The sequence below is a fragment of the Trypanosoma brucei genome, chromosome 8 (assembly GCF_000210295.1).
Source record: "Trypanosoma brucei gambiense DAL972 chromosome 8, complete sequence".
Classification (NCBI taxonomy): Eukaryota; Euglenozoa; class Kinetoplastea; order Trypanosomatida; family Trypanosomatidae; genus Trypanosoma; species Trypanosoma brucei.
Window position 1 is genome coordinate 1283594 of NC_026741.1, and position 23214 is coordinate 1306807.

The 23214-nt window shown below is 50.5% G+C and overlaps 7 protein-coding genes across 7 annotated transcripts; 5 read left to right on the forward strand and 2 right to left on the reverse strand.

The window, feature by feature from the left end:
• Positions 1-496: 496 nt before the first annotated feature.
• TbgDal_VIII4870 (hypothetical protein, unlikely) lies at positions 497-799 on the reverse strand (the record flags this gene model as incomplete). Its single annotated transcript, XM_011777521.1, has 1 exon — positions 497-799. The coding sequence occupies one exon, from the start codon at positions 797-799 to the stop codon at positions 497-499; it is 303 nt and encodes a 100-aa protein (XP_011775823.1).
• A 591-nt stretch (positions 800-1390) lies between these two features.
• Positions 1391-1960, forward strand: TbgDal_VIII4880 (ADP-ribosylation factor, putative; the record flags this gene model as incomplete). The annotated part of the gene is made up of 1 exon (XM_011777522.1): positions 1391-1960. One exon carries the CDS (start codon positions 1391-1393, stop codon positions 1958-1960), a length of 570 nt encoding a protein of 189 aa, XP_011775824.1.
• Positions 1961-2924: 964 nt separating this feature from the next.
• TbgDal_VIII4890 (hypothetical protein, conserved) lies at positions 2925-3317 on the forward strand (the record flags this gene model as incomplete). The annotated part of the gene is made up of 1 exon (XM_011777523.1): positions 2925-3317. One exon carries the CDS (start codon positions 2925-2927, stop codon positions 3315-3317), a length of 393 nt encoding a protein of 130 aa, XP_011775825.1.
• Positions 3318-4145: 828 nt separating this feature from the next.
• TbgDal_VIII4900 (hypothetical protein, conserved) lies at positions 4146-5933 on the forward strand (the record flags this gene model as incomplete). Its single annotated transcript, XM_011777524.1, has 1 exon — positions 4146-5933. The coding sequence occupies one exon, from the start codon at positions 4146-4148 to the stop codon at positions 5931-5933; it is 1788 nt and encodes a 595-aa protein (XP_011775826.1).
• Positions 5934-8124: 2191 nt separating this feature from the next.
• TbgDal_VIII4910 (DNA-directed rna polymerase I largest subunit,putative) lies at positions 8125-13470 on the forward strand (the record flags this gene model as incomplete). The annotated part of the gene is made up of 1 exon (XM_011777525.1): positions 8125-13470. One exon carries the CDS (start codon positions 8125-8127, stop codon positions 13468-13470), a length of 5346 nt encoding a protein of 1781 aa, XP_011775827.1.
• A 38-nt stretch (positions 13471-13508) lies between these two features.
• TbgDal_VIII4920 (hypothetical protein, unlikely) lies at positions 13509-13982 on the reverse strand (the record flags this gene model as incomplete). Its single annotated transcript, XM_011777526.1, has 1 exon — positions 13509-13982. One exon carries the CDS (start codon positions 13980-13982, stop codon positions 13509-13511), a length of 474 nt encoding a protein of 157 aa, XP_011775828.1.
• Positions 13983-14532: 550 nt separating this feature from the next.
• On the forward strand, positions 14533-23175 carry TbgDal_VIII4930 (hypothetical protein, conserved; the record flags this gene model as incomplete). The annotated part of the gene is made up of 1 exon (XM_011777527.1): positions 14533-23175. One exon carries the CDS (start codon positions 14533-14535, stop codon positions 23173-23175), a length of 8643 nt encoding a protein of 2880 aa, XP_011775829.1.
• Between the last annotated feature and the right edge of the window lie 39 nt (positions 23176-23214).

Sequence of the window (23214 nt, forward strand, 5' to 3'; positions counted from 1 at the left end):
ATGGGACCGGATGGTGAGGAAAAGAAAAGAAGGGGAGAGAAATCCGTGTACTTATCCGTACAGTTGGAAAAGGGGTATGTGCTGAGTTGAACCTTGTTTCTTTTTTTCTTTTTTTTGTTTTCGAAACGAAGTGTGGATGTGTGTTGGTTTGGTCGCGAGAACGGGATGCATGGACCGCCTTATTGTTATTGTTATTATTCTCCCACTCGCTCTTTGCATATATATGTATATATATATATATATATGAGCGCACATGTATTTTGCTTGAATGTAAATAAAAATATGTCAACATGCCGACGGCACAGTGCCATCACTGGAATAACTTCTGCCAGATGCGTGTGACGGTGGCTTTGCGCCGCGAGGAAAATATGAGGAAAGTAACGTTGCCGGTATGAGGGGCGATATACAACATGTTTAACAGCAACACGAAGGACGAATCTGTTGAATGTGAATTTACTGCTTTAAGGTATTTTAATGGACGCATCCGTGGCGTGTGCTACTTCCTCTCGTTTTGCCTTTGGAAACTGCTTCCAGGAAAAATGGTGTGCATACGTACCCCGCTAACCGTATATAAGCAACAAATGTATTTTCTCTGATGTGTGCGGCTGCGTACACGTGAACACGAAGCTCTGTTTTCATTACCATTTTTTTCCCCTTTTCCCCTTTCCACTTTTTTTGATTTTTGTTTTTTACTAATTATGTTACCCGGCGTTATGCCTATGTTTTCTTTCGTTTTTAGCTTTTTTCTCCTGATTCCGCGTTGTGCTGCTTTTCTCACACTCCTGCTCAATAGTAACATTGCTCAGTTGAAGTGTGTGGCCTCGCAGCTGGCGACAGTCATGTTACCCCTTCTGGTTACTTCGGTTTTTTTTTTCTTGTACGTCCCCTTCATCATTCTTTTATCACCATTTCTTTTCTGTCTTTTTTGTTTTGCCCCCATTTATGAGGGACTAAAAAAAAAACGATGTGATACTTTTGTGTGAGTTACACGTATTGCTTAACTTGGTTCCTTTCACCATTGACATGGTTACTGTTGCTGCGTGCGCTGGTGTTGCCAAAACTGTTTAAAAATTATTAAAACTGTGGCTGAGCGTACCGGTTGGGTGCAGGGGGAAGAGAGTTTCCGGCCGTTTGTAATGCAGGAGTGGTTCGAGTATGTATTGACACATACAAAAATGTTGGGCAGACATAAAGAGCTACAAATGAGCGTATCTGCTGAAAAATTACTTTCCTCACTCCCATGTTTAATCCTTTTCGTAATTAAATAAGCGCGCCCGCACAGGTACGACCACACACCGGTGAAGGAGGAAAAAACGACAACAACAACATCATTATCATTATCATTATCATTAGTATCAAAGAGGAGGAAGCAGAAGAAGCTACCGCGGCGATGGGACAATCCAAAACGAAGCTGCAAGTCGTCATGTGTGGGCTAGACAACAGTGGGAAAACTACAATTATTAACCAAGTGAAACCAGCACAGTCATCTAGCAAGCATATCACTGCCACTGTAGGATACAATGTTGAAACTTTCGAAAAGGGTCGTGTGGCCTTCACCGTCTTTGACATGGGTGGTGCGAAGAAGTTCCGCGGGTTGTGGGAGACATACTACGACAATATTGATGCGGTCATATTTGTTGTAGATAGCAGCGACCACTTGCGGCTTTGCGTAGTGAAGTCGGAGATTCAGGCCATGCTCAAGCACGAGGACATCAGACGTGAGCTACCGGGTGGCGGTCGGGTGCCGTTTCTATTTTTTGCCAATAAAATGGATGCTGCCGGTGCCAAAACGGCCGCGGAACTTGTGGAAATTTTGGATCTTACGACTCTGATGGGGGACCATCCGTTTGTTATATTTGCCTCGAATGGACTGAAAGGAACAGGTGTGCACGAAGGTTTCAGTTGGCTTCAGGAGACTGCGTCGCGACAGAGTGGCAAAGCTGGGACGAAGAGGGGCTGAAAGCACAGCCACCGTTGGTAACCATTTCCTTTGCTCTTTTTTTTTGTTGATGTTGTTAACACTGCTGCCGCAGATTCTGTATACACGACCATTAGTTCAGCGGCAACTGTGGGTTTAATAGCTGCATGTGGATCAGGGTACTAGTGATTTTTTGGCGTGGGGGGGAAGGAGTGGACCTTTGTTGGTGTTTTTTTTTTTTAGGGGTGAAAAGTATTTTACTCACTCAAGCACCTAAACTTCGCTGCGGTAGTCCGTGCTGTGAGCAGGTCCTTTGACACATGCCCCGCCTTTCACACAACATCATTTCTGCTTATTTGTGCACGGGTTCTCTCTTCTTCAACCTCGCCTCGTGTAGGGCTCCGTCATCCAAACTGTAGAAGGAATGTCAAATGTGTTCCCATGGGCACGTGTAGTATATGCATCACAGAAAAGTTTGTACTACTTTGGCTCTTTTTTGATTTGTCCTTCACTCCTTCAGCCGTGGGGATAGGTCACTTTCACGTACCGGATCTCATGATTCTGCTTTTTTTTCCTTTTTCAATTTGATGACGTTGTAGCGATGGTCCTTCAAACGCTTTCACTTTGTGCCTTTTTAAGCCTTGACTGCTTGGAAGGCAGAAGTGTAAAGAGTAATATCGGCAGCAGATGCGGCTACTGAGGTTGACTATCCCCGTATTTCTGGTTAGGGTTTACAAGCTGGGGGCCTTAATCTCATTGTCACTCGCTTGTTTCTTTTGTAGTGTGACGGCTTGGTGATTTCATGTTCGTTCCTCCTCCCCCTTCCCCAATCTGTCTTCAATGCGACCCCCGTTTTTTATCGCAACTGTTTGAGTCACGACCCTCTTCTTGATAACATGGCGCACCCTTCTGTGCCTCACATCAGCTGTTAAGATGGACCTTTTGCCTGCATGTAAATTATCACCTCTCTAAAGGACTCGAAACCTCGCAAGAGTAGAAGGGGGTTATGACGGAGGCGCAAATGGATAAGAGCAGCAAAAACTCCAACGGCAACAACACGCATCGTTCACCGGCGCAGGAGCAAGGACAGAAGCAGCGAGGCCGACTTCAAAGGAAGGCTCAGGAGGCCGCCCCCAAAGTTTCAGAGGAGAAGCCCCATCCGTTTATTGGCCAGGAACTTCGTGTCGTGCTTGAAGATCAACGTGTTATTGTGGGAACACTCATTGCCTACTTGGGTCTCGGGGATTTGCTTTTGCAGGACGCCTTGGAAGAGCGCCGTTACGCTGATGGGGAATTGAACCACCGGCAACTTCGTTTGATAGCAATACCTTTCAAGCACGTGACGGCGATGCACCGGCGGCGCCCGGGAAATACTCCCATCGCGCAGGTCGGGGCTTGAGGTATTGGATGGGAACAGTTGTCCATAAAAGTTGCAGGAAGAGGAAAAACAGTGCTCTAAGGGAACCGGATGGCACAAAAGGCAAAAAAAGAAGTAACGAAAAAAAAAGCAAGCTAAATAGGCGGGTATTTGAAGTGTGGATGGACCGTACGTGTATGTGCGTTTTTTTTTCGTTCGTTATGGCGAGCGGGTGAGAAGACATTAACGCCAGGTGGCATTTTGTGAACGGGATTGGGGTGGATGGGAGTGTTCGTGCGTTTGTGGAGCGGCAGGTGGCAAACCGTACAGCTGATTAAGCGCGGATCGTCAAGAAAGGGCGAAAAATTGTGTACCCCTGCGGTCCAACTCGGCTTCCACCACCGCAAGGCCTCTGTTATTGAGTAGCTGCAGTTTTTGAAAAGAAGTAATTTAACGAAAACGATGTGGAAGCGGGTGACCCGTGAAAGAAGGGAAGGGAAAGGGTGGTGGTGGTGACTTTATGCTGTTTGTTCCGATGTAGCTGCGTCCCACAGCCTTCACTCCCTGCTTTTCCCTCTTCATTCTCATTTTCTTCCGGAGCATTATTGCGTACCCGCTCATGCGCTGAAGGAAGTGCTCCGGTGTCCGTGTGCTTCTGTTTGCAGCGACTGACGTCAACAGGAGCGAAGGAAGTGTGAACATTTTCGCCCCCTTGATTTGTAATGTGTATGAGTGTCAGCACAATGTTGGGTGAAGGGGGAAAACAAATTCTGCACCACAACTACCACTATATTTCTCTCCGCGTGGCGAAAAGGAAGTTCAAGAAACGAAGTGTCAGTAGCGATAATTGCGGTGACACGGGTGGCGGAAATGCTTACCCTGGCTATCATATGTGTCAGCTCCGCGGCAGTTGCCGCTGCTTGTGCAGTTTGGTGGTTCCTTGGCACAATTCCCCTTGCCGCACTGCTCGTTTTGTATGCTTGCATGGCAAACCAGCTCTTCAGGGCGTGTCTTATGTCGGGCCCGAAGACATCACGCCAGGTACCACCAACGCCCATTGCGCCCTGCCAACGTCTCTCGGCTGTGCAACTCAGCAAGGCTTACAGGGAGGGTGTGTTGAGTTGCGAAGAGGTGACGCGCACATATATTGAGCATATTAAACGTGTTAACCCTTATATTAACGCTATGGTTTTTGAGTGTTTTGACGAAGCCATTGCCGCCGCAGTGCAAGCTGACAAGGTTTGGGCCAAATGGCGTGCTAACCGCGGTAATGCGGAACCAAGTTGGCTTTTGGGAGTCCCGTGTACCATCAAAGAATCGATGTCAGTCACCGGTTGTCCGAACGCCAGCGGACTGCCACAGAGGCGTCACATCATCTCACGCATGGATAGCCCAGTAGTGAAGAACTTCCGTGACGCCGGCGCTGTTATTCTTGGCGTAACAAACACGAGTGAACTCTGCATGTGGTACGAGAGCTCTAACTACGTCTATGGTATATCATGCAATCCATACGACACCAGGTGCATTGTGGGTGGAAGCAGCGGCGGAGAGGGAGCCTCCGCCGGTGCCGTGTTCTCAACCTTCAGTTTGGGAAGTGATATCGGGGGCTCTATACGTATGCCAGCATTCTTCAATGGTGTCTTTGGCCACAAGGCGAGTCCACACTACATATCTAACCGGGGGCAACATCCCGCTCCAGTTGCGTCTACGAATCACTACATGTCCACAGGGCCCATTAGCCGCTTCGCCGAAGATCTTGAGCCGCTTTGTCGGGTGGCCGCCCGCGGTGGGTTTCTTGAGGATGAAAAGAAGTTTCCACCGCGCCCACCACTTCGGCGGCTCCCCTGCATTGACGCGAGGAAGTCACTGCGGGTCTTTATCCTGGAAGACTTTGGCACCGTTTTGGCCCGTACTTCGACGACTCAACTTGAGATTGTGAGGGAAGTGGGGCAGTATTTGGAGGAGCAATTCGGTGCCTTGGTGACATATGTGAACTTGCATACATGGAAGTGTTCTGGCGGAGGGGAGATATTGAAAGTGTTTAAGCCATTTTCGAAGAGTCTACGTTTGTGGTTGGGGGCTATGAGTAACGACAAGGAAGAGGTGGTGTTTACAGATCTCATGGCAGAAGGTATGACCAGCTTCAGCCCATTGAAGGAAATATTTCTGTGGGTGATAGGACGTTCTCAGCACACACTTCCAGCCTTGAGCCTCACTGTGGTCGATGCAGTTCTGCAACATTTCCCAAAGTGGGGGCCTATGGGTACGGCAAATGATACCGTGCGGGAATTCAAGAAGTCTCTGGAGGAGTTGCTGAACGGTGATGGTGTCATCATTTCCCCAACGTTTCCCCGTGCCGCGCCGCGTCACCACCGGCCCATCTTTTCACCTTTCGACTTTCAGTACACCGCAGCCTTTAATGTGCTTCGGATGCCGGTGACATGTGTTCCCATTTGGCAAAAGGAGCTTCGTGGTGACATGAGGGTTCCAACAGTAGAGGAGGCAAAAGAACTTACCGCTTCCGTGGACTACCACCTGCCGAAGGGAGTTCAAATCGCGTCCCGGGAAGGCAATGACGAACTGAGCCTCGCTGTGGCTCAGGTACTTGAGACTGCTTTCGGCGGCTATAAGTACCCTGGCTGGGCTATTCTCGAGTAACCATGACACAATAGGAGCCTCCGGTCCGTGAAAACAGTGAAAGTAAAAAAAGGGGGGCATGCAACTATAAACTAAGTACACTATTGGGCTGGTAGAAGGAAAATCGAATGAATACACCAGTTTCTGGAAAATAAAGGGGGGGGGGATAAATCAATCAGCTAATGAGTGCTGGTATAAGCAAACAAGTACATATCCAAGCATGCAACATATACACTATATATACACATATATAAGTCGTACGTTCGCGAGTGGTTGGGGCTGGGGACTCGCAGAATAATCCCACTCATGTCTACTGAATAGGTGTTTTCACGTATCTACACCATGTAGTTTAATAATTGCAGGTTCAATTAGCAGTATCTGACTCACCTCCGTGGCAGGACGGAAGAACTCCTACAATTTACTGCGTGTCGGATCACTTCGACTTCGTACGATGCGTTCTGGTCTGCGGGACATTTCGGGTGAAGGGGGTGTGCATGTGTAAAACTGAATAAACTTATTTTGTTTTCAAAGGCTTTATATGTTTTTTTCCCCCTTCGCTGTGGCTGCACGGAACCCGGTCAAGGAGAGGGTGACTGCCACAGTGAAACGCAACATGTGCGCGCATATATGTGCTCATCGGTATGGAGAAACTTTGGTAGAGGGTGCCGGTCGTCGTTTACTCGGCGGTATCAGCTTTCCGCTTTCCTTTCCGACTTTCTTGTACTCGGTTATCGTTTTGTTTTTTTGCTTTGGTGTATTATTGCTTCTTTTTTTGCTTTCTATTTGCACAAGAACGACGTTTTTTTTTTTTTTTACATTTATCTCATCTTATTCAATATTTCCGTGTGTTATCCTAGTGAAGGCGCGGATCTGTTTTTTTTTCTACCTCCCCGCCGGCTGCAGCTGAAAATGTCGTTACCGGGTTACAGGGCGTTATGGTGGCACGTTGTTGTACTTGATCCTATTGTTTTTGTACGTGTTTCTGCGAAACGGGAGAGATGTGGAGAAAAGGTGGTGAAGTAGAGGAAATGGAAGGATTAGAAGCGAAAAAGATGCATGTGCGTATTTTGGGGTGGATCCCATGGTTACTGCGGATGTCGCTTACTTTTTCCATTGTTTCTTTTGTGTTCATTTCATATTTCCATTTAAAATTTCGTTCTCTCACTTTGTTGCACCAAACACTGTCCCATATACCCGCAAATGGCGGACGGCTTTTGTTGTTTAGTTAGGTTCGGCCCGTTCTTTCTTCTTTTTCGTTTTTTATGTTTTTTTTTTGTTGCGTGTGAAGGCTTTTTCCGCCTCTGTCTGAACCACCCATCATTGACGACGCAACCTCGCGTCAGCACTGACTGAGCGACTGACTGGTTGGTTACTTCGAGGAAAATGTTTGATTTCTGTCGTTTCCTCGCGTGTTAACTGTTTTCTCTTCTTTCAAGTGCTGAAGCAAGCGCAATCGTATATCCGCAAAAGGCAACAGGTGTTGTGAGTTGACGCCCCCCCCCCCGCCCGTCACGGCAATAATTGAGGCCGCATTTGGTTTAAAGCTGGACTGAGGCAGTAAAAAAAAGATTAGGCGGTGTGCTGACCACTCGGTGAAAGAATAAGGAAGGGCGGGACGGGGGGGAGACAACGCTGAGCCTGCATAGCTATTTTTGTGTGTTGTAAGAAGAAAGCGGAAGGAAGAAATTGTAACTTATCAATAACCTTAACAACAAAGGCAAAAGAAAGAAAAAGGGAGGGTGGGACACACAACGTTGAGTAAGGGACCGGTGAATAACAGAGGAGTGGCGATTACGACTTGGGAGTACTTTGAAGCCATAGCGGTGACATTCGTATATATATATATATAAATTTTTTTTTTGAGCTGCTACTGTAGAGGTACCAGAGTAACGATCCGCTTTATTTATTCATTCTCGTTTGTAGCCGGTGTTTAGGAAGGATTAGAACCTGTTGCAGTCGTTAACTGCGATTAGCGGGTAGGCGAATAGTCCCGAAAGGCACTGCGTGGTGGAGCCGAGGCTGACGACACCGGGAGGAGGCTGAAGCAGTGGAAATTGACGAAGTGTGCTCCCTGAAGACCGGTTACAGAACTATTGGCTGTGACTAATTTTTCTTTGGTTTTTTTTTGTTTTGTTCACGACTCCGTCCGTAGCGGCGTATTTCACGTACATATCCTCCTCTACTTAGGAACCCACTTTCACGCACAACTCCCATGTCGCTCATTACAGACTTTCCATTCCATGCTTACTTGGGTGACCTGAAGACCCGCCGTGTGATGGGCGCCAAGGACGCCGTGTCCCTGTCTCTGCTTGCATCTGAGGATATGTCGGGGATCGCTTTCGTGGAGGTTCGCACGCGTGCCGGCCAGGAGGATCGTTCGGCACCTTGGCGTCCAGTTGTAAGAAATGGTGAGAATCACGCCACATTCTACGACACTCGAATGGGTAACTTCGACGCTAACCCGTTTCCACCACAGACATGTCAAACGTGCGCAGCGAGCTTGACAGGAAAGTACGGCAATGAACGTTGTCACGGTCACTTTGGATTTGTTGGAATGCCGCGTATCCGCCCAGGCAGTGCGCATTCGGACTCCGATCGCCTTGTCGTTTTGAATCCGCACCTCGCGATGGATGCAGATCGTTTGTTCCGAGCGAAATGCTTCTTTTGTCACAAGTTTCGAGCACCAACATTTGATGTCGAACGATTCCGCCAGGCACTGGTTCTGGCCGACCATGGTTTACCAGGAGATGCGCTGCATCTTCTCGACACAGTGCCAACAGCGAAGGGTCACGACGCTATGCTGAACCACAGGCGCATGGCAAATGAGGAAATCGTCAACGATGTATCCATCCTTCAGTCGTATGTTGATCGTATCTTAAGGCAGCGCGCCAGTGGATGCAGTGAGGAGGATGCGAAAGCAAGAGTGACTATGGCACAGAAGGGAACTGTGGACGTTCGCAATGACATTTGCAACATGGCGATTAGTCATCTAAGATCATTCAGTGGTCCTTGTAGCCACTGCACTGCTATTTCTCCGACCTTCTTGAAGCGCGGCGGTATTATTTTCTTTTTATTCAGGAAATCGAATCTTGTGACAAACATTGCCAAAGGATTCCTTACCCAGCAAGAGGTATCTGAGTGGGAGGCTGTCAACCGGCTGCATGGGAGGACTGGAACATATTTTGATGGTCGTCAAATGCTTTTTCATATGAAAAACCTATTCGCAAAAGAGCAAGCTATCCTTGGTTTGCTGTACCCAAATCTTGGTGAACCGTCGGTTTTCACCAAAACCAACAAGGTTGTCCCAGCAAGTGAAAGGTACAAACTGTTCTTTTTGGACCGTGTTCTCGTACCCCCATTACCCCTGAGGCTTTCGTCAGGCGTGAGAGTAAATGATAATGGGTTGATAATACCCGACGAGCAAACACGTGCTCTTTCCGATATATTGGGGTTTGTTGAGCAGATTGAGTGCTTCCACACATTGAGTGCTAATTCTACAAACGGGCGTAGTTTCATCACTGATGCGCAGAGGGCTGTGAATGAGTCGAACCTCCGCAACCTTCAACAAAAAGTGGATGAGTTTTATGCAGAAATCGTAAATAGCTTTGCGAAGAAGGAGGGTCTCTTCCGCATGAATATGATGGGAAAGCGTGTCAATCAGGCCTGCCGTTCGGTTATTTCGCCTGATCCATTCGTTGAACCGAACGAAGTGCTTTTACCAAGACCACTAGCCCGTGCTTTGTCGTTTCCTGAGCAAGTTACTTGTTTCGCACCAGCTCGCATGAATCTGTTGAAACACTGCGTTGTGAACGGGCCACGTAAATACCCCGGCGCCACACACATTGAGCTTCGTCATGCCAACGGTGAGATCCGTTCTGTTGACCTTAATGTACCCGAGCAGACGCGGCGGCAGCATGCTGCAAGGTTTTTTGCGATGGCCCAGAGTGGTGTGACGCTAATCGTTTATCGGCACATTCTTAATGGTGATCGCGTTATATTTAATCGCCAACCCACACTCCATAAACCGAGTATGATGGGGTATCGCGTGAAGGTACTTTCAGGGTCCAAAACTATTCGCTTTCACTACGTGAATGGTAACTCCTTTAACGCAGACTTCGATGGTGATGAAATGAACGTTCACGTTCCGCAAAGCATTGAGACGCGGGCCGAGGTTGAAACGCTGATGGACGCAAACATCAACTACCTTGTGCCGACGTCTGGCAGACCGATCCGTGGTCTTATACAGGATCATGTGGCGGCAGGTGTTTTGGTAACGTTGCGCGACAAGTTCTTTGATCACTCCACCTTTGTGCAACTGGTGTACAATGGCGTCGGTCCATACATTCAGGAAAACGTTGGCATAACTCTTGCTGAACTTATTCCCATTCCAGCAATTCTTATGCCTCGGCCAATGTGGACTGGAAAACAGCTGATATCTGTGATGGTTCGGTTTTCTAGTGGATTGTCTGCCGCAAGCGACTGTGGACGGGAGATAGAGGGCGGAATCACACTCAAAGGCACTTCACAAATCCAACCCAGCGCATTTGACAGAATACCGGCGGGTAGCTGCGACGCAGTGCGTGCGAAATCCGGGGCAGTGGTTGATTCTACTGTCATGTTTGCGAACAGTGAGCTAATTACCGGATTCATGTGTAAGAAGCAGCTTGGAGCCTCTAATATGTCTGCTCCCCACCATGTCTATGAGCTTTACGGACCACATAGGACGGGACAGTTGTTCGCTGCTTTTGGCCGTGTTCTTCTGCTGGCTCTACGAAAGGAGGGTCTTTCCCTTGCGATGGACGATATGTTCCTCGTTGATGAAGAGCGCCGATGCGACTTGCTTAGGAAGCTTGATGATATAGCGTTGGATGTTCCAGATGAAGAGGCCACTGCTGCACCGATGATTGCAGATTATGCAACAAAGATTCAGCAGGAGTTTGTTCCGCACCGCATGCTGGTGCCCTTCCCAAAGAATCATCTTCTTCTGATGACTATTTCAGGTGCGAAAGGAAGCAACCTGAACGCCACACAAATGTCACTGCAGTTGGGCCAGCAGCTGTTCGATGGACTGCGCGTGAAGCGTATGAACTCTTCCAAGACGCTTCCGTCCTTCTTCACTAATGAAAAGCGTGCCCGGTCCTTTGGGTTTGCTATGGGTTCCTTCGCCTCAGGGATCAGACCAGCCGAGTATACCATTCATGCAATGGCTGGTCGCGACGGCCTTATTGATACCGCTGTGAAAACCTCCCGTTCTGGTCACTTGCAACGCTGCCTCATCAAAGGTCTCGAAAGCCTTGTGGTCCATTGGGACCGTACGGTGCGTGACTCCAACGGCAGCGTTATCCAATTTATGTATGGGGGTGACGGACTTGACCCGTGCAAGGCTTCTACGCTTACGGCGTGGGAGATGATGAAGGATAACGTAGTTGATGTTTCCAAGCGATTCGGAGGAGATGCCTCAGAAAGTGTTGCCGGTGCCGAGGATGGCGCGGCGGCAGGGTTGAAGGGGATGCGAAACGAAGATGGAAAGCCCACGACTGAGGCCGTGCAAAATGCGCATATGGAGCAGCAACTATCCACGTATCCTCTTCCGGCCTCACTCGACAAGAGTTTGTCTGAGTATCTGTGCAAAAAAGCGGATTTCCCGCTCTTCCGCAAGGTGTCGACGCTAGCCCGTTGGGATGCGAAACAGCAGCTAAAAGAGAGGTTACAGCGAAGGCGCCAGAAGTGGGTTGGTGCCTTCGAAAAAACGCTTGCAGACATTACTGCCCGCAGGCGTCTGTGGGCATTGTGCGAACCCGGTGAGCCCGTTGGCCTCCTTGCAGCGCAAGCAGCTGGTGAGCCGTCAACACAGATGACCCTCAACACATTCCACACTGCTGGTTCAACTGTGTCCCACGTGACGGAGGGTATTCCTCGACTCCGCGAGTTACTGATCTACGCCTCCGTTAATAAGGCGGCTGTTGTTGTACCCGTTACTAATGCTACAGAGGAAGACGAGAAAGTAATCGCCAAAATGCTTCGTGCAGGTGTCGCCGCAAAACTGACCGACTGTCTCGCGAAGGTCACAGATGGCGCTGGTGGCCAAAGCGCTTCCAGCTCGATGCAGCGGAACTTAAACACTGGCTTTGGTAAGGGCTACCACTATCACGTTGCGCGAGGCCGCACTGGTATGGTGATTACGGTGTCTTTCCTGTTTTCGCGCTCGTGTTTGGAGGAGTTGCGTAAGCGCATGTGTATGTCACCATCTGAACATCGACAATCTTTTACTGAAGCACTAAAGAATGTTGTGCGGCTCATCATGAGGTCACTGAGCGCCGTTCCACGCGAGAAGGAAAGCGGTGACGGTTCAGGGAACACTGGAGGGATGAAAGGGGGAAGTGGGCGCGCCGACAGGAAGAGAAAGCGATCAGGCCCGGACGATGGCGGTGGTCCTCTTGGGGGTACTTTCGGAGACGAAATTATGCGCATTGAAGAGGGAACCGATTCTGATGATGGCATGAGCGAGAGGAGCAGTATAGGTGGGGGTCGGGCTGGCTCGGAGATCTCATCTCTACACTCGGATGGAACCGATACCAGGGGCATAGCAGGAAGCGATACGGGCGGGCCGCAGCGACGGAGGGGCTCTGTTGAAAGTGGCCGCGGTGACGATGCTTCTGACAGTGAGGCAGCTGACCCCGACTTATATGCCAGACGGAGTGGCTCTCCGGCGAGGGATGCGGAGGATGGAGATGAGATGCAGGATCGGGACGGCACGGATTGGGGAGGAACGTCGATGCAAGGTGTGGTGGGATATGACAACTTCCCAGAGATTCACATGAGTTTCACCAAGTCAAATTTCGGTGCTGTTATTGCTCCCCTTAGTACTGCTGCAGCGGCCCGAGATGGGGTTGTGCAACTACACGAAGACTTTTTCATAGTTAATGCTGTGCTGCGCACGCCCTCGGACGTCATTGCCGTCATTCCGGACGTTGTGGATAATGCTTTGGAGGCGCAGAGAATGCCCTCGTGGTTACCTCAATTCGGGTCCCTCACTTTCACTCGACTGAAAGATAAAGGATCTGGCCAGCTTGTTTTCCAAGGACCTGGCTCGACAATGCGGAATGTGATGTCTTTCCTTTCCCTTTTCACCGTTGGCATAAAATCGATAAAACTTCACCAAGCTTGCTCCACTGATATTCGGGATATGGGAACATACTTCGGCATTGAGTCTGGATACGCTGCGCTTTACGATGAGCTCAATAAACTATTCAACCGCTACAATGTCGACCCGCGGCACTTGTCGCTCATCGCCGATACGTCTACCCACCGAGGGCGATGGGAGAACTTCAATTTCACTGGTGTCATATCAACGAGCGCGAGCCCACTGTTTCAGATGACATTTGCCTCGTCGAAGCGCTGGTTGCACAGAGCGGTGAGTCGGGGAATGAGTGACGACCTCGAGTCCTTTAGTTCTGCCATCATGGTGGGGGAACGCCCTCGTGTGGGAACGGCGTCCGTGCGGCTCTCGACTGATACGGCGATTTTGCGGGATGTGCTCGAGAGGAACTTTGCATAATCGCCTGAACCGCTATTTTAAGTATATATATATGTATATTACCTTTTTTTGTTTTTTCTTTGCGCTTTTACCTCCTCTTTTGTCTCAACTTTTTTAAATTTTATGAGAGGCACTTGTGTGAAATTGGACACCATAAAGGGCTGAGGAGGGAAGCAGAGAGCAAATGAAAATATGGGAGGGTGAAAAATACATACATATATATTTGTGTTTGTTCGTATTTGGAGGGATACAAATACGATATATGAAGATATCAACAGTTTTTCACCTGTGGGGGAAGCGTGATTATTATCAGTGAGTGGATGGACTGAAGAACGAATAAATGTGTAACAATTTCGTCCTTCATTTTTTCTTCGGTGGCAGACGGGTTTAAATCTAATCGGATAAATAGCACTAAAGTAACGAATGTTAAAATAACCACCGCAAAGGCATACCTTTTCCTTTTTTGCCCATTGTGGTGGGAAGTCAGTGGCAAAAAGAAGCGAGAGTAGCGACAGGGAAAGTCTCAGTGCCATGTGACCGTTTCAGAAAAGAAAATGAAAAAAAGAAGGAAGGGGGGGGGCTGAATGAAGAGAGGATATACGGGTAAAGGAGGTGCATAACACGAGTGTCAATGCATCGTTTCAGTGGGTGGTGCACGTGCGCATGTGTTTGTGAGGGTGCGAATCTTTGCCACGTGCTACTTAATTAATGGTAATGGTGCGTGTAGGGGTCCATATACCTTCTCGTACACGCGGAACCCTCATTTCGGTGGGTGCGTTTGGCAGCGTAACTTTTGTAAACGCCCATCTCCGATGACATGTCTTTCCCCCTCTGAATTGTCCTTTTTTCCTCAGTTTTCTTATGCTCGTTTCCTCTTTGTTTTTTTTCTTTTATGTATTTTCTTACCTATTCTTATCACAACTTTGCTGAGACGCGCGCCGCCTCTTTTTCTCTAGAGTGACAGCCCAGGTTTGTGCGCTCAATTAACTTCGTTGATTGTGGCGCTAGCTGACAACAGCGTGCGGTGGTGGTGGGGAAAGGGGTAAGGGAGGCACCGAAGCAAAGGTGTTTGTTTTGTTTATTATGTTGGTAACACCAATCCTGCGACTTCCCACTAGGCGCAGCGTTGCCATTACCCACGGAATAGGCAACTCTTTAGCCGCAATTGGGCTTAGGAAACTCAGCTCGGCTGCCAGTAACCGGAAGAGGGGTTCTAACAGCGATAGTGACGGCGCCACTGCGCGGCGGGACGGCGGTCTCTTGCTTCTCCAGCTGAAGTGGCGGGCTAAGGAGTTGCTACTCGCTGAGTATGATAAAAAGGAAAGTCAGAGGAAGCCTCAGATTCTTCAGGTGCATGCAGATGGTACTTTTGATGTCGAATGGCGCAACCAACTTCCGCACAAGGCGTCATCTGCAGCCCGCCCAACGGAAGAGGAGAGAGTGACACTTCTGTGTCAACTGCTTGCTGTTACGGTAAAGGAGCGCTGTGGTCGGGGTGCACAAGACTGCTTCTTCGCCTCATTCCCCACGGATGCCTCTGTCTTGTTACCAGCGAGGGCTGCAGAGGCGGTGGTAGCTCCTTTTGGTCGGCAAGCTAGGTTATGGGATGAGCAGCATGAGTGGCAAGCCATTGTTTCATGTGCCGCAAAGGTGTTTGGATCATGGGGCATCAAACACACCAAGGATAGTAGAGATGCCCGCAGGAGGGGTAGTGAGTCTAATCTCCAACTCCGTACTGTGGTACGCAACTTTGTGGACAAGGTTGAGTCGCTCTGTTCGCTGAGGTTGGGTGCATTGAGGGAAATGGCGGCGAAAGGGCGTCAGAAACGAACGAAGCGTCCAAAGATGTCGGAGGGTGGCGATGTAGCAGAAGATGGATTAACTCCTGACACGATGCTGAACACGTTATATCGACTAGCAGTGCTATTGCGTTTGCTAAGCTGCCTTTTTGAGAGATGTGAGGGTCAGGTGGGGTCGGTAGCGGACTGCGAGCACTTAAAGGAGGTTGTACACTGTATTTTAAGTGAAATAGAGAGCCGTCGTTTTATCGTAGTGGGTTTGGACGGCTCCTCGGAAGCGATGGAAGGATTGGCCGCCCTTGTCCTCGCAGCATTCGGCCGTAACTGTGGTGGTATTCGTGCTGGAGGTAGTCGTGTTGGTAATGAAGTACACTGGCGCGCATATAAGGGTGAGTTCTCAGAAGCCCTGCTGTTACTCTGCTCAGCATATCTGAGGATTGTTCCCGCCCGTGCTGTAGGATTTGAACTGGAGTCTTCAGGAACGGGGAGTGAACCAACCAGTATTTCAAACTCTGAGACCATTTCTGTTGTTCGGGCGCTCCACCAATGTTGGGATCGCTGGAAGGCTACAATCCACGTGCACGGTTCAGCTGCCGCGTTCTGGTGGTTGAGACTGGTTCCGCTCATCCTCGAGGCGCTGTTAGACGCAACTGAAAAGATGAGTAACAGTAGAGGCCACAAAGGTGACGCTGACAGTAGAGAATCCCAGGTTAAGTTGTTGCAGTCGGAGTTGTTGGCGACGTTGTGTGGGATGCTTTACTTTGATGAAGAAAGATACAATGAGCGGATGACAATACTCTCAGCACGGCAGGCAGCAGAAGAAGCTAAGGTAGGACAAGTTGGTAACGGCGGCGACGGAGACAACCCCACCAACGCCACTCCCTCGGAGACCGAAGCTGACGATGCCCACGGCCTCACGCGGCCGCGTGCTGGCCGCTCTATGCTGAGGAAGGGCCAGGAGGGGGGTGTTTTGCTTCCAAGCTCTAGTGAGGCACTGCGGAAGTCGTCGCGATTTTTGTCTAGAAGGACCGTAGGCGACAGTGGCGGTGGTGTTGGCGCTAATACAAATGCCGGCACCGCGTTGATGGATGTGGGGGTCAACAGTCCTTTGTTTGACCTGCTAGCCACATCAGACGACGCTGTTTCAGAGCTGTCTTCTTTGTTCGCTATCGAAAAAATGGGCCGCAGTTGTACACTGGAGAATCTGTGGTTGATTTTATTGGCTGCGCATCGTCACTTGCGACCTTACAGAACTTCCTCAGCAGTGTGTACCCACGAGGGTGATGGTGAACTTGGGAAGGAGGCAAATAATTTCTTTTCTGGTGACGAAGTTGTTGTGGAAGCGAATGCGTCCAATGGGAAATCCCCCATGACTCTTGCTGTCCCAGCCTTTGTGTTGGCTAGTATACAGCATCTTGCAACCACCCTCGCATGTGCTGTCGTGAATTTATACGATTTATCCGACCCCTCGTTCCTTCGAGATGATAATATTCGACGCGCAGTTAGCATCGCTATCGTAGCCGGGACACAAGAAGTACTTTTAAGGAGCCGTTTTTATTCCGATGCGCTCCTAAGTAATTGGTGGCTTCGAAGTGGGGTGTCATCTGCGTTTGGGGAAGGACAAAAATCATTTGCTTCACTGGAAAACCATATGATGGCTCTAGTTGCACAGCGCACTCGTTACCGTGGACGGCTGGGGTGGGTAAAAGAGTCCACTAGGGTTGCGCTGCATTGTCTCTCTTCCATGCCACTCTCTCCGCTGGCGAAGCAGTGGGCCGCTTCTCTCGTTGTGTGCAACTTGCGTGATGTCACCTTTTTATTACGCAACCAACGCGTTGGCATCTCATCATCCACCGCATTTGCTCCTGCCAAGGGCACGCTGACTGACAGTGCCGCTGCCGCGGACGTTGATGGCTCGGAGCGCCTCTCGTTGGATGGATGGGCACGCGAAACATTCACTACTCTTCTTGCCACACTGACAGCTGATGTGGAGCTGGTGCTGTTGTGCGGGTATGCGGGCTTTATAGACACGTTGTTCGAGATGCATATGCGAATTGGCACAAATCAGGAGGAGATGATGCGTTTTGGAGATGATGTGCTTCTGAACGTGAATCTTGCGGCTGTCCTCGCGAGCCTGTCGAAGAGTGCCACCGATTCTGATGCCGAAACGCACGCAGCCACCTGTGAATCTGCGCTTTTTGTACTTGCTGAGTTTTCGCGTTTTGCTTCATGGCCCAACTTAGATAATTCATCGGTGCTCCGAACGGACGGAAACAGCCTGCTTATTCGCGTCGCAGTGTACTGTCTGCGGCATGCGCGCCGTGCTGGGGGCAAGCGACCCAGCGGTTACGGGCTGCCTGCACCACACCTTCCAGAAGCAGGTGAAATGGTTGAGAAGGTGCTTTCAACGTGTGGGCCAACGTTGTCTTTTCTCCTAGCGCGAGGTAACCGTTGCTCATACCTTCAAGTTCTTGACTTGAGCAACCGGTTGCTACCCTTTTCCCGTGTGCAGCCGCTATACGGTGGGCGAGAGAGCAGCTGCGTTGCTGCACTTCAACACTATCTGCGGGGTTCGCACCATGCGTTGCTGTCGATGCCATCATCATCAACTCCTACTGTGCCTACAGTGGCTGCTAACATTAGTGGGAGTGGGGCTGCCAGCCAAAAGCAGTTGTTAGAGGAATCGTTGAAGCGGCTTAACTTTATGGCAAATACCACCATCAGCACTCATGTCCTTGGATATTTGGTTCGCTTCGTTGAGCACTACCTGCGCGAGCAAGAACGTTGTTCTCGTAGCACAATGGAAGATCTGCCCACTACTACCACTGGTTGCCACTCACCTTCTTTACACGGGGATGAGAATGTTGCGGCTGACAGAAGCAAGGAACAGAGGGAAAGTGCCATGGTAACACTAGCACGTGTGGAGGCAGCTCCGCTTGTGTTGCTGGACTACATGGGTTACCTCAGCTGTGCGGGTAGTTGGGCCATGGTCAACTGGACTTTCAACCTCGCCGAGACATCGCTAAAAATCCAAAGAAAACACCAAATAGCCACGACGACCTCGGTAGTGGACGTGGCCGTCGGGGCGATTCTCTCCCAACTGCGTGCTGTTGTTATGCCAGCGACCCCACAGATTCCTAGCAATATGCCGAAAAGTTTGATTTGCCTGTGCGACATGATATCCGAGTCACCTGTGACACTGCTAGGTTTCGATCGTGGGTCGCCACTGCAAGGAATTCTGAAACAAACATCTCGTGGGGATTACCGTGCAATGCTGTTTGCAATGAAGCAAGCTGTGTTATTGGTCCAGCGGGCCTCGGCAAAATACCGCACCTCCGCACCGCATTCACCCAACGATGCGTCGGGAGGGGAGAAGAACGATGGAGCAAGCGTTGGAGGCGATGACCGTAGTGGGGCGGAGGTGAAGGCGTACTTTTCTATGCCCGTTGGTGAATGTTCACCCGACGACCAGAGGCAACTTCGTCTTTTTCTTGAATGCTTGCTTATGTGCTTTGATGATGTACTCGACGCCATACGTTGGTGTGCTTTGCAACAAGACGTTCTCGACGACGAGTTGCGTGACGTGCTTCTTCTAGAGCTGCAAACATTGATTCGCATCCTTCGGGGATGCTTAAGGACTGTTTTGCTTCTTTCTCCCGAGCAAAAGCGGCGCTTTCATGGTGAGTCTGCACAACTATTGTGGGTTAGCTTGTGTGTTGCTTCCGCTATTGGCAAGCTTGCGTCAGTAGATTACGGACGAATATGCTTTTCTGGGACTGTTATGCACTCTGTTGCAGCCCTTTTGGATGGTGTTGAGCGGTTGGTGAAGGAACATACTGTTTCCGGTGCGCACAAGAACAAACAGGCAAACAAGAAGGAACCTGCTGATGTGGACAGAAGAAGTGGTGGGGCACCTCTGATGGGGGCAATAGAGTTAAGTCTTAACTTGTTTTTTTCAGATGCACTGATGTCACATCGACTTGCCCTGCGGCTGGGGCTTGGGTTGCGTGAGCGATCCGACTTTACAGCACTTGCCACAGCACTAAGGACTCTTGCATCCGCAGCCGCACGATATGAACCGGCGGGACGGATAGTACAGTTTGTCTGGCGGACGCTTTGTGAAGAGCTTGTGAATACTGCGAAACCGGTTAAGCGGAAAGGAAGGGGGTCAAAGGCCACTAAGGAACCCTCGGCTGGTGTAAAGGTTCCATCAAAGGACGAACTCAAACTATTGTTAGATTCCTTTAACGACCTTCAGAATGAAGTTGCTGAGAGCGTTGCATCGCGACAATCGAAGGGGCGGGCCGCTGAATACGTGGTGGAGTGGGCGTGTCCTGATGCACAGGCTGTTCTCGATAGTGTGGTGGAAGATCCCAGTGTACTGCGTGGTGACCGTTGGCGGAAGAGGGAAACCAACAGCGGTGACCCAACCTCTCTTAGTGACAGTTGTGAAAAGGAGGAAGAAGAGCAGTCTCTAGCGGATTGGAGTGCGACCATACCTACCACTGCCGTCCCAGGTGCTGTGGCCGCATTCATGGAAATGGACGCAGCCCTTTTACTGGAGGACGGTGGTAACGTAACTAATGAAGAGGCACTGGAGGCGTTCTTACGCCAGTGTAGTCGTTTGCATCTCTCATCGACGGTGGTGGCATCAAATGATTCAAACGTTGCGATTCCACAGACGAACAAAGTCATCCTAATACACTTTGGTTGCGTGATGGCTATTGTGGAGCGCTGCACATTGGCGGAGATCGCGACCTTTCCGCGGGGAGAGTTAGTTTTTGGTAGCCTGCATCTCTTTTACCGCCCACAAACACCTGTACCACTGGAAAAACTTCATATGCTGTGGCTGAAACTTGGCGAACGGTGGAATGAGGAGTTCATTATTCCTGACTGTAAGATATTTGAAAGGCAGCAGCAAGAGTTTTTACAGCTCGTGCGACAGCGTCGCGCTTTGTTTCAGCCTTCTGAACGAGGGATGGAGGATACCGCGGGCTCGCACCCAAATGACCACGAGAAGGAGGGACTTCTCTTGCGAGATAGTGTGATAGCGCGGCTCGCACGGCAAAATGTTCCGCCTCTTCCGTACGATGTTGAAATGTTGCCTCATGATGGATTTAGCGCCCTCGACGGGGGCTTCACGGCGCTGTCTGGATCGAGTCAGCAATTTAAGGATCGGTTACCCTTTCGCATCCCGCTAGACGCACTCCTCACACTTCTACATGACTTTTCCCGTGCACCCCGTGGAGAAACGCCGCTGGAAGAGTTTGCGAAAGGTGTCATCACTTACGTTGCACGTCACCACGTTCTGTTGAGGGAGCGCTGTGATGGCCACGCAGTGAATGTCCTGCAGTTTATGCCTCAAGGGCAACAATTTTCATCACGTGTGTACCAGCGGAGGCGACTACCACTTGTGTGCGCTCACGCACCTTCAGTCACTGGCTGGTTCTTTGATGAGGCAGAAGGGGAGGCTATAAAAAGGTTGTTTGCGCAAGCTGCTGCTTCCGGCGGCTGCACAAGGGCCGACAAGACGGGTGCAGGGGGTGAAGACGCTGTGGGTAATCTTGTCCGCTCAGCGGAGCATGGAATGTTTGAATACTTGCGCGCTTTATGTCTTTACTTACATTTGTTGGCCCTCACAGCAAATGTGTGCCACCACTTCCGCATACTGGGAAGTAGCGGTGAGATGAGCGATGTCCACTCCGGAGTGGTGGTTGGAAGAAGTCACAACCGCTACGGTTTCGAGGAAGAAAACAAAGACAGTATGGGCTGGCGTACGACCCGTGGAAAGGGTACGGGAAATGAGCAGCAAGACGCGAATGTGCGCCTATCCGAGCGGCGAGCAAACGCTGATGCCCGTCAGGCAGATCCTGAGGGTGTCAATGCAAATCTTCTTGAAAACATTTTACTGCACTTTATGAACGTGTCATTGGCTGTCATAGGTCATGCGGACTCTGTAACCCACCGAGCTGCGAGTATCGCCGTAGCCCCCGGTTGTGATGAGGAGCGCGCTCGTCGCGCATTATTCTATGCAGATGAGTTGCGGTTGATGGTTGCTGTAGCCGTGCAGGACTCCCTTCGTGTGTTGCTGCGGGAAGCCCCGGTTAGTTTTTCCCTCGCACGGCGTGTTACCCACCGTATCATTTCAAGCTTCTCCTGTGAAGAGATTCCGTTGACTCCACTTGATGGTGACACAACAGGCGAGGGTTCCACCGCCGTTACAGGTGGAGCCTCAAAGGACCACAACAATAGTGGTTTTGGAAGGCATATTGGGGATGAAAAACAAGTGGGTGGTGCGCTATCCGAACTCCCCCAAATCGATAGGGCAGAACTAACGAAGCTGCGCCTGAAGCGACCGGAGCTTCTGCTGCGGTCGCCTACGCTGCTTTGTATATTGTCGCCTTCTTTTTTCAATGAGGTTCTCTCGCAACACGTACGCAACGCTATCAGCCTCACCGTGACGCAGGTGGTAGCTTCGTTGCGCTTCTACCTGCGCGGACCTGATGCACGTCTCGGGCCGTTGATGTCGGCAACTGCAAGCATACTTGCGAGTACCTACGTGCGAAACGCGGCATTGCGTCTTTTCTGCGAAGAGCTTTGTGGCCAGATCGTCGATCGTGACGATTTCCGTGATGCACTCGCTCCGCAGACTGTGGCTTCTGGACAACAGGGCGTTGTTGCGCCCGTTCCAAACGAGGTGCTCATCCCCTTTCTTGCCGCCATAGCGCGTGAGGATGCGTGTGTGACAAAAAATGCGTTGGCGCTGGTGCTCCACCGAGCCATGAGCCTGCGCCCCGATGTCTTTGGCCAGCCGCCCACGGAGGACCGCTTCTCACGGCTCGCCATTGCCAGGCGAGGAAGTGGGATTGCGACCCCATCGAAGGTAGCGGGAGTTGGGTCCGATGGGATGGCGAGGGATCGACTGAGTCTTGGAGTTTCTACGGCAGACGTTGTGTTGGAGAGGCCCGCTGGGGCAGGAACTTCTCCAACGAGAGACGAATGTGGAGAGGACATCGCAGAGATCGATCTTCCCACGCCAGGCACCGATGACGAGGAGTGGGATGAAGTGACTGCGCTGAATCGCTTCAAAGTTAATCAGGCTGAGCAGGAAATTACACGAACGCACAAACGCGCCCTTGCGTCACTCAACCTTACGCTTGCCGAGGTGATGGAAACAGCAATGCACTTTTCCACGATGCGGCGCTTAACATCGGAAGAACATAAAAAGGCGACGGCAATGATACGATCAGCGGATGACGCAAGACACGAACGCGTTGCTGCTTTCCGCAGCGCCACCCCACCCGCTACAACGGGGTCGATAACTGGGAAAAGTTCCAGTGCATCTGTCCTCAAGGGTGACGGTGGTGAAGAAAGGAACATTAAAAGCAGCGACGATTCCCTTACCATCGCGGGTCACCCTGATGCTGCGTTGAACATCGACGAACCAACAAACTTTGGCGTTGCGATGCTCCACATCAGCTTTGCACTTCGTAAAATCATCCACGTCTCCATGCGCCGACTTGCCGCACAACAGGGACCGAAAACTCTTTGCATGATGGTGGAGATGCTTCGGGAAGTGGATCCTAAATGGCACCATGGTCCAAATGATGAACATCGAAGGCAGCTGGATAGTATGCTCGTGGGCACGCTACGGGTACTTGTGGCCCGCGCACTTGTCTGCGCAGATGCTGTGGGAGGAGCGGATGACTTGATGGCTGGTGGTGCCAGCGGTGTGGCAATGAGCCTTGCGGGGTTACAGAGGACAGAACGTGCATTGTACCTCGTACAGCACCTCAAGAATGGCAACCGCGGGGGGAGCGCTGGGCCCAACGTGGCAAAGAGTAAATGCACCAGTAGGGGTGTGAGCAGAGGTGCAAGTAGGGATTTGAGGAGACAACGCCCGGGGTGCATGGCGCCTGTGAGGTAGTGATCGACTGAATGTGGTGGTAGGCATGCTTGTGGGATG